The sequence below is a fragment of the Salmo salar genome, chromosome ssa13, assembly GCF_905237065.1.
Source record: "Salmo salar chromosome ssa13, Ssal_v3.1, whole genome shotgun sequence".
In the NCBI taxonomy this organism is placed as follows: Eukaryota; Metazoa; Chordata; class Actinopteri; order Salmoniformes; family Salmonidae; genus Salmo; species Salmo salar.
The window spans coordinates 42,860,322-42,876,234 of record NC_059454.1 but is presented as its reverse complement, the minus strand read 5'-3'; the positions used below and the strand labels follow the sequence as shown (position 1 = coordinate 42,876,234).

At 42.7% G+C, this 15,913-nt stretch overlaps 1 protein-coding gene across 7 annotated transcripts in view; it reads left to right on the top strand.

The window, feature by feature from the left end:
• Positions 1-15,913, top strand: part of l1cama (L1 cell adhesion molecule, paralog a) — a 79,447-nt gene that overhangs the window by 50,874 nt on the left and 12,660 nt on the right. For all 7 annotated transcript variants that reach the window (XM_014135828.2, XM_014135831.2, XM_014135826.2 and 4 more), the window contains 11 exons: positions 76-177; positions 2,075-2,272; positions 9,901-9,971; positions 10,174-10,399; positions 11,058-11,173; positions 11,486-11,705; positions 12,065-12,187; positions 12,684-12,860; positions 13,155-13,268; positions 14,678-14,827; positions 15,603-15,734. In XM_014135828.2, coding sequence (XP_013991303.1) covers positions 76-177; positions 2,075-2,272; positions 9,901-9,971; positions 10,174-10,399; positions 11,058-11,173; positions 11,486-11,705; positions 12,065-12,187; positions 12,684-12,860; positions 13,155-13,268; positions 14,678-14,827; positions 15,603-15,734 — 1,629 coding nt within the window. The remainder of the gene's footprint in view (positions 1-75; positions 178-2,074; positions 2,273-9,900; positions 9,972-10,173; positions 10,400-11,057; positions 11,174-11,485; positions 11,706-12,064; positions 12,188-12,683; positions 12,861-13,154; positions 13,269-14,677; positions 14,828-15,602; positions 15,735-15,913) is intronic.

Here is a 15,913-nt window from a genome sequence, read left to right as displayed (position 1 = left end):
ATACTGTGCTGTATGCCTCAACTCGTGCTGAACTGTTAACCCTAAATTGATTTCTCCCCCACCCCCCCTCTCCAGACCGTCCAGATCCCCCCACCCAGCTCCAGGTCTCTGACCCTAAAGACCGCGGAGTGACTCTCAGCTGGACCGCTGGAGATGACCACAACAGCCCTGTCATAGGTACAGACATGATACTGAATGAACACAACAGCCAACTTCAGTGCGGCCTTTGACATTATCGATCATAGTCTGCTGCTGGCAAAACTTATGTGTCATGGCTTTACAACCCCTGCTATGTTGTGGATAAAGAGTTACCTGTCTAACAGAACACAGAGGGTGTTCTTTAATGGAAGCCTCTCCAACATAATCCAGGTAGAATCAGGAATTCCCCAAGGCAGCTGTCTAGGCCCATTACTTTTTTCAATCTTTACTAATGAATTACCACTGGCTTTGAGGAAAGCCAGAGTGTCTACAGTATGAATGCGGATGACTCAATACTATACATGTTAGCTACTACAGCAACTGAAAGGACTGCAAAACTTAACAAAGAGTTGCAGTTAGTTTCAGAGTGGGTGGCAAGGAATAAGTTAGTCCTAAATATTTCTAAAACTAAAAGCATTGTATTTGGTACAAATCATTCACTAAACCCTAAACAACTAAATCTTGTAATAAATAATGTGGAAATTGAGCAAGTTGAGGTGACTAAACTGCTTGGAGATACCCTGGATTGTGAATTGTGATGGTCAAAACATATTGACACAACAGTAGCTAAGATGGGGAGAAGTCTGTCCATGATAAAGCGCTGCTCTACCTCCTTAACAACACTATCAACAAGACAGGTCCTACAGGCCCTAGGTTTGTCACACCTTGACTACTGTTCAGTTCTGTGGTCAGGTGCCACAAAAAAGGCCTTAGGAAAATTGCAATTGGCTCAGAACAGGGCAGCACGGCTGGCCCTTGGATGTACAAAGAGAGTTAACATTAATAATATGCATGTCAATCTCTCCTGGCTGAAAGTGGAGGAAAGATTGACTTCATCACTACTTTTATTTATGAGAGGTATTGACATGTTGAATGCACCGAGCTGTCTGTCTAAACTACTGGCACACAGCTCGGACACCCATGCATACCCCACAAGACATGCCACAAGAGGTCTCTTCACAGTCCCGAAGTCCAGAACAGACTATGGGAGGCATGCAGTACTAAATAGAGCCATGACTACATGGAACTCTATTCCACATCAAGTAACTCATGCAAGCAATAAAATTAGATGTAAAAAACAGATAAAAAACACCTTATGGAACAGCGGGGACTGTGAAGCAACACAAACATGGGTATAGACAAATGCATACACACACACACACACACACGATAGCATACGCACTATATACACACGTACACATGGATGTTGTACTGTATATATGTGGTAGTGGTGGAGTAGGGGCATTAGGGCCTTGGCAGCAGCTACTGGGGATCAATACAAAATACAAATACACCACTGACACTGATACTAGATCTGGGTTCAAGTAGGATTTGTTTTCTTCCAAACTCTTGATTGCGCTTGCCTGGCACACTGTAGCCAAAGTAATAGCCCCATCATTGCAAACTGCAAACCCCACCTATCTGTCACTCCAGGCAAGCCCAATCAAATGCTAAAAGTATTAAAAATGTAAAAAACTATTTGAACCCAGGTCCAATTGATACTAGATCACTGTGATGCTTTTAACTATAAACCCGTAGCCATTATCATGTATCTCCCCATGGGAGAGTGAGGTCCTGTTTCTAATGTTGTTTTCAGTGTAGATGACCACAGCTGTCCGGGTCTGGGGACAGAATGGACACTGTTGCCTGCCTTTGATAACCAGATCACTTTGAGGCTTTGAATTACCAACCCCATATCGTATCATGTTATATTATTGCATCTCTCCTGAGAACATGAAATCTTGCTATCTCATTACATGGACTGTGATTTCTCCATTGTCACATATTACTTCATATCTTCTGCTTAGTGGCATTGACACTGATGGCTGATGCTCTCTCTCTCTCTCTCTCTCGCTCCCCCCATCCTTCTCGCCAGAGTTTCGGGTGGAGTTTAAGGATCATGTTTCTAACGAGTGGAGTTGGGAGGAGCTGAAAAGTGTTAGTGGAACCAAAGAGAGTGTGAACCTTGCCCTGCAGCCCTATGTGTCCTACCGTTTCCGGGTCATCTCCATCAACGACATCGGGAAGAGTGATCCCAGCACGCCTTCTGACCTTCACAGCACGCCACCTCAAGGTTAGACACACCTATCAAGTGTGCATGTGTGTGTGCGTAACTCTGAACTTAATTATTGTTATATAAACCAGATGGTAGATGAACCAGGATATATTTCTACACCAATAAAAAGGAACACTTTTGTCACTGTCACAACATATACGCATGTGGTTACGAGATTATTGCTCAATAAGCTTTTTATTACATCTCTAAATCAACAGGTTAAGGTGTTCACACTAGGCAGAGACCCTTCAAATTAGTAGCAAGCCAACAAAGTTAGAAAAGAAAAGTAACGAGTTAACTTACAGAGAGAGAGAGGTTCAATCCAACAGAGATTCCCCTGTTCTACCCCAACTAAAAATGTATTGTTATTATTTTATAAATGCCAGAACAAATATATAGTGTTAAACAGGGTAATGGCTTATATGCAGGCTGAAAGAGACAGTTGCATGGAAGCATTATACATCCTTCCTTGTGTACTTGTAACAATTAAAAAACACAAAGTTTCAAGTTGATAAAGTGGAGAGATATTGAGGATGCACATTTTTTTTACAAGGTTGAGATTTTGTCCTCCATCTTTTGACGTATCGCTTAACTCAAACTTGGTAGAGACTGACGTGATGAAAATACGTTCTGAGTTTTGAGTCAATCGGATTTACGGTTCATGTGAAAAATGGAATATGTCGGACCTTATGGGTTTTTGAGGCAAATTTGTTCCTTATGATGAGAAACACTGATATACCAAGGTTTGTTGTAGTACATAAAACGGGGCGACGGGGCTGAGCCTTAGACTTTGAATGCTTATTATAGCGCCACCTATGGGCCAATTGGTGCTGTTTTTGGTATCTGAGTAGCAGTGTTGATATAGTTTGATATTACCAAAGTAGAAAACATTTTACCAATCGGGCATTGGGATATTGCAACAAAGGCAGAAGAGTAATAAGGAAGAAAGAAAAATGACATCAAAAACAATAGGTTTGCTTGCAATTTCTCTGCCAAAATCTATCAATGGAGATATGTTCCAATGGCCCTAATCTCCCATATACAGTGAGTTCTGAAATGATTGACACCCTTTATAAAGATCCATGAAAATTACTGTATAAAATTAATAATTCAAATACTGAGCTATATTGTATCCTAAATATTTGTATAGCTTTATACTAATACAATTGCTCAGAGAAAGAGATTTTGTTTAACAAGTAAAAAAATGTTTTATCTCAAAGGTAGGGGTCAAAATGATTGACACCCATGTTTTCAATAATTTTCAATATCTCATCTTGCGAGGATAATGGCACTGAGCCTTTTTCTAAAAATGTTTTATGAGTTAGAGAACACATTGTGTGAGGATTTTAGACTATACCTCAATACAGAATCATGAAAATGTATAGTTTGAGTTGAAGAGGGCAGTTCAGTGCAGACATAGATATCCTTGCAAGGTGAGGTATTAAAAGGAATTGAAAATAGGGGTGTCAATAATTTTGACCCCTACCATTTTGAGGAGAAAAAAGTATCACTTGTGAAACAAAATCTCTTTCTCTGATCAATTGTATTAGTATAAAATAATATAATTTCCCAATTTTCTTTGCATACAATACAGCTCAGTATTTGAATTATTTATTTTATACAGTCATTTTTGCTCATCTTTATCAAGGGTGTCAATAATTTCGGACCCCACTGTACAGTATATAGTGAAACTAGCTCTAACGTGGCTGTTTATTAGTGAAGGGTCGTTCGCGAACGAGTTGGTGCTAAAAGCCGGCTCTTGTAGGTGAACGTTGGGAGCCGGATAGCATATCAGAAGAGCCGAATCTATTTTTTTAAATATTTGAAAATTAAGATTTGAATAATCAAAAGATTTAAATGATTAGAATTAACTAATTCAAAGAACGAAAAAAAACAACAAATAATAATAATATAGGCCTAAATGCTCAAGCGCACACATTCGTTCTGACTGTCTGCTCAGACTAACAGCCTCACCTGTTGTTCCTGTCAATCAGACACGCAGTGTCAACCAATGAACCAAAGAAGAGTGAGGTAGGGCCGAGCCAACTCACTCACAGTCACACACTTAGCAGCCGAGGAGCGAGAGGAAGGACAGCTGTGAAAACAACAGCTGGAAAATGAGTCGGAAGCACAGAAGCATTTGGATGCATTTTAATAATGTAGACAATGTTAGAGCACAGTGTAGAATTTGCCAAAACAAAATCTCATATAAAGCCGGTTCTACGCACAACCTACACCGGCATATGTGAACTGTGCACCCAACTGTGAAGCTAGCTGTAGCAGAGCTTCGAGAAACTAGCGGGCCTGCTAGTGATAGTGGTGGAGCCAGCACCTCCACACGTGGAGATGTATCCACTCAGTCCAGTAGACCTACTCCACGACCCACAGCAACGCAGTCTTCTATGGACCAGTTTATGCCAAACGTCTATGTCTGTAGCAAAACAAGGCCAAATTGATATTGCATTGGCTAAAATGATTGCCACCGATTTCCAGCCATTTTCGATCGTGGAGGTTCAGAGGTTTTAGAAAGTATAGCAATAGTCTAAATCCAATCTACACAATTCCAAGCAGGAAAACCCTTTCAAAACCACTTATTCCACAACTGTACGAGAGCGCACAGGCTTCAGTATGGGAAGGAGTCCAAAAACCTACTGCAGTTTGCCTTACCACTGACTGCTGGACATCAAGGGTAACCGCTTCTTACATGTCGGTTACATGTCACTTCATTGAAGATTTTTCGATGTCTAGCTGTCTTCTGGACTGCTTTGAATTCAGCGACAGACACACATTGGTAGAGGAACTGTTGAGAGTGGCCAGAGAATGGCAAGTAGATGGAAACGCGGTCTGTTGTGTTAGCGAAAATGCAGCTAACATAACCAAAGCCATGAACATTGTAAAATGGACCCATCATCCATGTCTTGCCCACACAATCAACCTGATTGTAAGAGATGCTCTGAAGGCGATGAAGCCCACTGTGGACAAAGTGAAAGCAGCTGTGGGATACTTCCACAGGAGCACAGTAGGTGCTGAAAAACTAAAGTCTACACAACGCCAGATGGGCATGCCTGAGCTGAGGCCTAAACAAGACTGCACTACAAGGTGTAATTCAACATTTTATATGTTGAAGCGGTTTCTTGAGTCAAAGGATGCCATCATATCTACCCTGGCCATTGTCAATGCACCTGTTGATGCTCTGACCCAAGAGGAATGGGAGATGGTGGAGGAAGTGTGCAGAGTCCTGGAACCCTTTGAGCAGGTCACTGTGGAGATCAGTGGAGAGAGGTACAGTAAGCAGTTATTACTACATCATTATTTAATCCAGTATTATATATGTATATGAGCAGTAGATGAGAATGTTGTATCAGTAGACAAAATATGAACCTGAAGTAATAAGTTACTGTTCTCTCTTTTCAGCTATGTGACAGCCTCAAAAATGATACTTCTGTGGAAGGGTCTGCAGCAAATCACAGCCAGCAGCCAGAGAGAAGCCAGTGTAACCACAGGACATGTGACAGAGTTGATAAACACCCTATGTTCATCAATGGACAGAAAGTTCCACAGAATGGAATATAATCACGTGCTATCAGAAACCGCTGCACTTGACCCCAGGTTTAAGAAGTTAGCCTTCAGTGATGCCAGAACGATTGATGAGGCTCTTCAAAGAATAACCTCCGCAGCAGGGAGGGACAGCCCCAGCAGTCAGCTGGCTCAGGCACCAGGGCAACAGGAAGAAGAGGGATCAGATGGAGCAGAAGCACCAGCAGTAGTGCCACAAACGTCTGCTGTTTGGATGCTGTTTGACGAGAGAGCAACTGGGGATGCAGCACGAAGGAATCCCTCAGCAGAAGCCAAAATGGAGGTCCGATCCTATTTGGAGGAGCCCCTCCTCCAAAGATCTGCAGATCCTCTGAGCTGGTGGAAGAACAAGGCCTCTGTCTACCCACGGCTTACTAAAGTGATGACAGGGAGACTCTGCATAGTGGCCACATCCGTTCCCTCTGAGAGAGTCTTCTCAAAAACGGGACAAATAATTACTAAGAGAAGAAACCACATCGGCCCCTCGAAAGTGAGGCAGCTTGCATTTCTGAATGCAAATCTCTCATAAAAGCAAAATATGGTCAGCAATGCTGTGTGCTGCTGGTTATAACATGGCAATAAAGAAGAGTGAGAAGAGAGGGACCAGTTTAATGTTTTAAGTGGGATGCTGCAGTTTTGTACATTGCTATTTATTTTTCTTTGATATGGTGCAATATTCTATTATGCTGTTCAGATTGTATTCATTTTGAATGGTTAGATTTATATGCCCTTTGTTTATATACATTAAAGTTATACTTTAAATGCAAATGTTCAATAGCATTCTTTTTCGTAACAAACCAATGCATTTTTAAATACATTGTGGTTAAGGTAGAGTATGATTTCATTTAATCATTTAATTAGAATTGTTTTAACACCAATCATAGTCAAACAATCGCAAACTGTTTGACTTGAAAAAAATACAAAACATATCTCTTTTTGGTGAGCTGAGCCGAACGAGCCGGCTCACTGAAAAGAGCCGGAATGCCCATCACTGCTGTTTATGAAACTAGCTCCCAACTATCTCTGAACCAAAGCTATTCAATGGAGTTTCAGTGTTTTAGCAGTCAGAAGCATGCAGTCAGTGGAACCAGAGTTTATTTGATCACACGGCACATCTATGGACTACATCTTCCTACTAAATAGATTCCCAATATTGGCATTCCCATTCCTGCTGACATCTAGCAAAATACTTTCATTTTCCAAGCTGTTTGAAAAATGTTCAGCGCTTACCTCTCTTTGTGTTTTTTTTTTTTACACACACTCTTCTGAGCAGAAGAGACACTGAAGAGAGAGACATGAGGAGAAGTCTCTAATCCTGCATCTCAGGTTTCCATTCCTAGATTTGAGTATGACACACTCTTACCCGGGTCATCTCTTTTAGTCTTTTTCATGTTGGCATCATTCTGGCAGCGCATTAGACAGGTGACAATGAGCCTTTTAAAGTCATTTTCCCCGACGTTTGCAGAGATCACATAAACAGTAAACACTACCCATGTGGGTTCAATAACAACACTTAGTCTGTTATTGTGCCATAACACCGCTCTGATTGATTCCCAACCTTTGCCGTGTTTATATGTAGCAACAGTTGTAAGACCCAGACAGCACAAACGGCAAATGTTCTGACCTATTGTGTCATAGAGAGTCACAGGAGAACAAACTTCAGAGTGTATAAAAGACTGGAACTAGACTTGACACCATTGAAACATCAACAGGCAGTGAGAAAGACTGTACAGAGACAAAGGGGGACATATTGAGACATTATGGTGAGACATGTTGAGATATGATGCTGGAGGTGTGTGTCACTGTTGTCCTGGGCCTTCTCCTTTTTACCTCTGAGGAACTCCTGAGATCATTGGAGCGGCGCAGCCTCAGTCAGATTCTGGGTGTCTATTGCTGAGAGTTCAGACCGTCCTTCCTGGGAGTTAATGCAGATGTTATCACACAGTGCATGGATAGGTCTCGTGTGCCTGTTAGTACCCAGAACAACCCCCTTGACGTCACCCAGTTCCCTGACTTCAGAGGAACATGTTTCAGGATCATCTCTAACTTGACTCTGCATGACAATAACACATGGAACTCAGTGATACCCGTCCCTGTTACTGAGGTCTTCCTGACAACATGCCCAGACTGTGTCCTAACTCTGCAGAGAAGCACTGAGGCTGGTAAACCCTACAACGCTCCAAAGCTCTTTGAGTAGGTGAAGGGATCTCGCTCACTGCTGTGGAACCAACAATTACAATAGGGTTTCTTGCAGCTTCGCTGGGATTGGCATGGGGTGTTGGGGGGTCCGTTGGTAGGTTTTTACCATTTGTTTTTGGATTTGTCATGTCTTACTCATTGTTAGGTTAATTTTGGTCCAAATTGGATGTTGAGTACTATATTTATTGAATATTGTCTAAATCCTATGATTTAAAATGGCAATTTTGGGTGCGATCAATTAGATCATTTCTCAGATCAAATAATTTCTCAACAAAATAATGTTGTAGGAATGCTTACCTTATCGGTTTCTAACTACAGAAATTATTTCAAAACAATCTTAGTGGGTGTCAGGGCTTGCTGAAATGACATGGAATGACTCACATGACAATGTCCGCTCACTGTTTTGCTGCTCCCAAACGTGATCTTTTAATAAAGCTTTGGTGATTCAGATTTAATTCAAGGAGGTTTCACGAGCAAAACCCTTTATTGATCGGCTTGGCTACTTGGCGAATGCATTGGGCAAGATGCATTGGCGAAAGCGTTGGGAAGCTATGCTTGGTTTTTAAGCAAATGAAGCAAAAAGCATTTGTTTTTTATATTTCTAAATGAGGTTCACAGGCACAAAAAGCATATGGGCACCGTGCGCCATTGGCCGGATAGGCTGCGCTTCCATTCTCAAAATCCATGCCATTAACAACTGTGTTACCGCTGGTCTTAAATCTCCCCATTTGCGCTGCCTGAAATTTGCACATTGGTGCATGTTTTTAAGGACATCGCTCAGATATTGACACCCCTCCCACCTGATGTAAGACAAGTAAATTGCCAAATGCGGTGCAATGGTTTCCTGTCATGTTTCTTAAAAGTGACACAGTAAATAATATCACATTATGTATCATTGTAATCAGTAGACTTCAGGGAACACTTCATTAAAAAAAATACATAATCAAAATTTGACTGCGATTTCTTATGGTTTCTCAACATTGTTGCGATCATAAAGGAAAAAACAAAATACCATATGGTTTTGGTTGCTGATTTAAATGAGTTCCCCAAATCAATACATATATTTTAAGCTATTTTGGGGCCACATAGATCCAACTCAGGAGAAGCCATGAACCAAAACGCAATGCAGATAAATGCATTTTCACGATTGACCTATAGGGGTGCTAGAGCCCGACCTTCGGCTTTGATGAAATGGCACCTTTTTTTACAAGTATGCCAATTTTAATACCAACGTGAACAATATGGTCTTTTTTTGGAGTTTATAATCTGGACTAGTAGTGAATATACTGTATTATTATCTGCATGTAGACCTACAGTCCTTCATAACATGGATTGAACATCAAAACGTTCTCTATCTGCAGGGTCAGGGAGTAACTGATTGCATGTAATCTGATTACAAAAAACGAACTGTAATCGGTTACGTTACCAGCAAAAACATTGTAATCAGATTACAGATACTTTTGAAAAACTAGATGATTACTTCATGGATTACTTTTAAAAAAAGAAAGTATGTTTGCAAAAAAAATACATAATGGCAGATTTTTTTCTCAATGACATTCAATTCTGCATTGAAAAAAGACGCACGTTTATGTTTGTTCCACCTGAGCGAGTCTGACCTCAAGACAGAGACCACTATAATGACACACCAAATGCGTTTGATGAATCCTTTTTTTGTCTTCTTCTAATGCCTCTTAAGGGGGAAGCAATCCAAAAGTAACTGAAAGTAATCAGATTTGGGGTAATCCAAAAATTAAGTTACTGATTCCAATGTTGGACAGGTAACTAGTAACTGTAATGGATTATATTTAGAAAGTAACCTACCCAACTCTGCATATCTGATTTGGGATTCCACCCCTTTCCCCCCTCCACAGCTCCAGACAACAACCCTGAGGATGTGAGGAGTGAGTCTATAGACCCAGACACCCTGGTCATCACATGGGAGGTACGTTTGACTGTTCTGCCACCTTTTACATGAATGTTCCACCGAAACTGGAAAATGTGTTCATTAAAAAAGAATGTGAGAAAAACGTTGAAAAGGCAGGAAATGGTAGGCTAAACTTGTGTACCTGAAGCTCATCCCAAAAGGGGATTGTGTGTACTCACATTCTGATTGGCTCCTGTCCCGGTCTGTCACTCTGTCACAGGAAATGGACAGGCGAGTGTTCAACGGACCGGAGTTCCACTACAAGGTGTTCTGGAGGAGGGTAGTAGGTGACGGCCCCACCTGGCACTCTAATGTCACCACTGAGCCACCGTACATCGTTACTGAAGTGGGCAACTTCTCAGCCTTCGAGATCAAAGTACAGGCTGTCAATCAGAAAGGGGAGGGACCTGAGCCAGACCCTGTCATTGGCTACTCTGGAGAGAATGGTGAGATGTTGTTTTAGAATTCTGTCTTTCTTTAATGATCTCTCTTTCTTTCTCTCTCTCCCTTCTCTATCTTTCTTTCTTTATCACTCTCTCTGACTCTCTCACAGACTCTCTATATATCTCTTTATCTTCTCTCTTTCTGTCTCTTCCTCTTTCTCTGTTCTCTTTCTCCTCTCTGTCTTTCTCTCTCCCTCTTCCTCTCCCTCTCCCTCTATCCCCTACTCTCTCTTTCTGTCGCTCTCTCAATTCAATTCAATTCAAGGGGCTTTACTGGCATGGGAAACATATGTTAACATTGCCAAAGCAAGTGAAGTAGATAATATAGAAAAGTGAAATAAACAATAAAAATGAACAGTAAACATTACACTCAGTGTAATATCTAATCAAGCCTCTCTCTGTCCTCTTTTTCTCTCCCTCTCTTTCCTGTTCTTGTTCTCTCTCTTGTTCTGTCTCTCCTCTTTATCTCCCTCTAATGACTATCAATTAGTCTATTGTGTTTAGGCCTACTGGTAAACAGTACAATAATAAGCATTCAAGTGATTATGCTGAGAAAGATAATGGCTCTCTCTCCCTCCCTCCCTCCCTCCCTCCCTCCCTCCCTCCCTCCCTCCCTCCCTCCCTCCCTCCCTCCCTCCCTCCCTCCTCCCTCCCCCTCCAGTCCCCCTGGAGGCTCCTATGGATGTGGGTGTTGTGCTGCTCAACAGTACAGCCATCAGGGTAACATGGGCAGCAGTGGACAGAGATACTGTCAGAGGACACCTACTGGGATACAAGGTACTTGCAGGTCATTCATTGTTTGTGTCCAGCTCTGGCACTCAGTGGTTACGTTTTTCTCATTTTCACCTGTGACCCCTGTAACCTCTTCCCTACTATGTGTGTCAGATAAACATCATAAACATTACATTACGGTTACATAGAGCCTTATAACCCATTAGAACCTCTTCCCTCCTGGATCTTACTGACGAGGTTTGGCTCTAGGTGCCACTAACCGGGGCCACACACATCACACATCATGAACACAACATTATAGCAACATAAAGCTACATAGAGCATTATTAACCCATTATAACTCCTTCTATCCACCAGATCCATCTGAAAAGATTCGGCTCCAGGGGCCACCACCGGGGCCGGAGGGCCAGAGAGCCAGAGAGCAGCATGGTGGTGGAGACAGGGGCCAACGAGGAGAAGAGGGTCCTTGGGGGCCTTAGACCCTACTCCCACTACGCCCTCACTGTCACTGTGTTCAACAGCAAGGGAGAGGGGCCCCGCTCCGACCCCCCCTTGTCCTTCAGTACCGACGAGGGAGGTGAGAGAAAGAAGGGAGAGTGATAAAGAGAGTGGGTGGGGTGAAGGAAAGGAGAGTGAGGGGGAGGTGGAAGGGAGGTGGTGGAAGGAGAGGAGGGGAGGGTGGCATTTTGAGCGAGAGGTAAATGGAGCAGAAGGAGAGATGAGGGAGGGAGATGGGAAAGAATGGATAGATGAAATAGAAAAAAGGTCAAATAAAGCAAAGTGCCATTACATTTGTGGGGGATGAAAAGATCACAAAAAGAGATACTTAAACTAAATACAAGAATGGGCTTTGATGCGTGAGTAATAGAGACAGATAAAGATAGTGTGCACTGCAGTGGAAGCATATATAATCAAGCCTGTCTGTGTCCCTCTCAGCTCCTGGCCCCCCCATGTCTCTCCACCTGGAAAGCCCGGCAGAGACAGAGATGACTCTTCACTGGACCCCCCCTGCTCAGCCCAACGGGGTTCTCAAAGGATACCTGCTGCAGTATCAACAGAGTGGGTATCTTTCTTTCTTCACCTCTCCCTCTTTCTATATATCTTTCTATCTTTGTCGTCTATGGTACCTATACCTCCATCTACTCCTTCATTATATATGCTTCTCTGTCTTGTAAAAGACAATAATGCTTCTTGACGAGTCAATAGCCATCTTCTCACCGAACATCGGTGACACTGACATATTGTTGATGTATCACCAGTCACTACTGGAGATGGTTATTGGTAATACTATCAATCAATCAATCAATCAATCAATCAATCAATCAATCAATAATTAGCCATCCATACTTCAGACTCAGAGCATCAATGCTAAATCAACATCCCTAAGTCTAATTCAGGGGCAAACTTCAAATGTTATAGATTAAGTCCAAGGTAGTCTCTCCCCCGACATACATTTTCCCACTCTGAGACCGCATGCGACTCTAAATCAGAGACAAACCTATAACATAATTGATGGCCCGTGATTGATTGACTGTTCCTCTATCTCTTTTTGTAGTCGTGGAGAGTGATGACAGCCCGGTGCAGGTGGAAACCATAGACGACCACACGCTGACCAAACTGACCCTGAAGCAGCTGGACCCCAAGAGCCGTTACCGCTTCTACCTGAGGGGGCGCACCTCGGCCGGGGATGGCGAACCCATTACAAGGGAGGGCGCCACCACGCTGGACGGAGGTAGAACTGCAGGAGGATTAGAATTAGATCCATTTTTCTTCTTTATTGTCCATGCAATGTGGAATTTTGTCATCGGCTTCACACACATAAAAACAGACATTAAAACATTCTGTTTACTGGTGTGTTTATCACAATGTAGTTACATTGTGGAGTATTAGGGGTTAAGAAATATTATTACACTGAGTTGGTTAACACTATCAGGATGAGGTTCCGTTTGTTGGTGCAAAACGGATCATTTGAAATTGTGAAGGAGGGTAAGAGAGATTATAATTACTCCTTCTCAACCCATTCCAGCTCCTCCGTCCAACATCAGCTTGTCTGTAGGTGAGAAGTCTGTTAACCTGAGCTGGGTGCCAGGCCAGAGACACAGGAGTGTGGGCTTCCAGGTCCAGTACCTCAACAAGAACAGTAAGCTACCAGCCGACCAACAGTGTGGGAAAACCAAACACATTTGTCATTTTTTTCACTCCCCTGTCTGAAAGCAAGAAAAAAATATATACACTACCTTTCAAAAGTTTGGGGTCACTTAGAAATGTGACCCCAAACCAGAATAGAAAGAGGAGTGGGAGGCCCTGGTGCACAACTGAGCAAGAGGACAAGTACATTAGAGTGTTTAGTTTGAGAAACTATAGAAGGACGGGCTCATTGTATTGGCTGGAATGGGATAAATGGAACGGAGTCAAACGTGGTTTCCATATGTTTGATGTGTTTGATACCGTTCCATGTATTCCATTTCAGCCTTTACCATGAGCCCGTCCTCCCTCCTCACAAGTCCTCAACTGGCAGCTTCATTAAAAAGTACCCGCAAAACACCAGTCTCAACGTCAACAGTGAAGAGGCGACTCCGAGATGCTGGCCTCTAGTCAGAGTTGCAAAGAAAAAGCCATATCTCAGACTGGCCAATAAAAAGAAAAGATTAAGATGGGCAAAAGAACACAGACACTGGACAGAGGAACTCTGCCAAGAAGGCCAGCATCCCAGAGTCGCCTCTTCACTGTTGACATTGAGACTGGTGTTTTGCGGGTACTATTTAATGAAGCTGCCAGTTGAGGACTTGTGAAGCGTCTGTTTCTCAAACTAGACACTAATGTACTTGTCCTCTTGCTCAGTTGTGCACCGGGGCCTCCCACTCCTCTTTCTATTCTGGATAGAGCCAGTTTGCTCTGGTCTGTGAAGGGAGTAGTACACAGCGTTGTACGAGATCTTCAGTTTCTTGGCAATTTCTCATATGGAATAGCCTTCATTTCTCAGAACAAGAATAGACTGATGAGTTTCAAAAAAAGTTATTTGTTTCTGGCCATTGTGAGCCTGTAATCGAACCCACAAATCCTGATGCTCCAGATACTCCAGAACTAGTCTAAAGAAGGCCAGTTATATTGCTTCTTTAATCAGAACAACAGTTGTCAGCTGTGCTAACATAATTGCAAAATGGTTTTCTAATGACCAATTAGCCTTTTAAAATTATAAACTTAATTTAGCTAACACAACGTGCCATTGGAACACAGGAGCGATGGTTGCTGATAATGGGCCTCTGTACGCCTATGTAGATATTCCATCAAAAATCTGCCGTTTCCAGCTACAATAGTCATTTACAACATTAACAATGTCTACACTGTATTTCTGATCATTTTGATGTTATTTTAATGGACAATTTTTTTTGCATTTCTTTCAAAAACAAGGACATTTCTTAGTGACACTTTTGAATGGCGGTGTATATATTTTGTCTATTTACATGTGTGAACCACCCTCTCATTTTTTACTGAATAAATACATAGAAGGAATAGAATAAACAAATAAATGGTTTATTTTGTCTCCAGGCGGTGGAAAGTGGAAGCAGTCTGAGAAGCTGAACTCGTCCCAGCCATTCTACCAGCTGAAGGGTCTAACCCCAGGATCACAGTACCGGCTCAGATTTACCTTCAGCAACAACACCTTCTGGGAGACGGAGATCAGGACCGAGGGAGCAGGTAGACCTACAGCAGCACACACACACACCTAGATACACACCGCACACATGATTCACTTTCAACAATAACACCTTCTGAGATCAGAACCGAGGGAGCAGGTAGTAAGAAAACACACACACAATGATGCAGGCAGGCACACCAGAGGGGGCTAATGGGAGGAGCTATAGAAGGACAGGCTCATCGTAATGGCTGGAATGGAATCAATGGAACGGAGTCAAACGTGGTTTCCATGTTTGATGTGTTTGACACCGTTCCATGCATTTCTCAGCCATTACTATGAGCCCGTCCTCCTATAGCTCCTCCCACCAGCCTCCCCTGACACACACACACCCTCCTCTGGGCCCACTGCTGCAGCTCTATCGGTGTGAAGTGATTTTTTGTTTCAATGTCCTAGATGAACGAGACTAAATGGCAAAGCTTACACCGCTAAATGAAATGCTCCATTAGTGGTATTTGTTTGGGGCATTGGACTGTGTTGCCTACATCTCTAGTGTAATGTCTGTTAGGTTAAGTCTGTGTGTGTATGTGTATGTGTGTGTGTGTGTGTGTGTGTGTGTGTGTGTGTGTGTGTGTGTGTGTGTGTGTGTGTCGACTGAGCCCCCGTGTGTAAGCTCCAGATCCACTCTCTCTCTTCTTAATCTCTTCTCTTCCTTTCATCCTTTCATCCTTTCTTTCATCCCCCATCCCTCTCTCTCCGATCCCACCCTCCCTGCTCTCTCGCTCTCTCTTTTCTCTCTCTCTCTCTCTCTCTCTCTCGCTCTCTTTCTCTGTGTAGGAGTGGTGGATGTGCAGACAGGCTTTGCTACTCAGGGCTGGTTCATTGGGCTCGTGAGCGTCATCGTGCTGTTGCTGCTGGTACTGCTCATCCTCTGCTTCATCAAGAGGAGCAAGGGGGGAAAGTATTCAGGTAGGTCTAAATATAGCAACATGCACCAGACAAATACCAGACAAACCACGTCAGGTCTAACGAACTACATACAGGGCATTCGGAAAGTATTCAGACCCCTTGACTTTTTCCACGTTTTTTTACATTACAGCCTTTTTCTAAATTTGATTAAATAAATGTTTTTCCTCATCAATCTACAC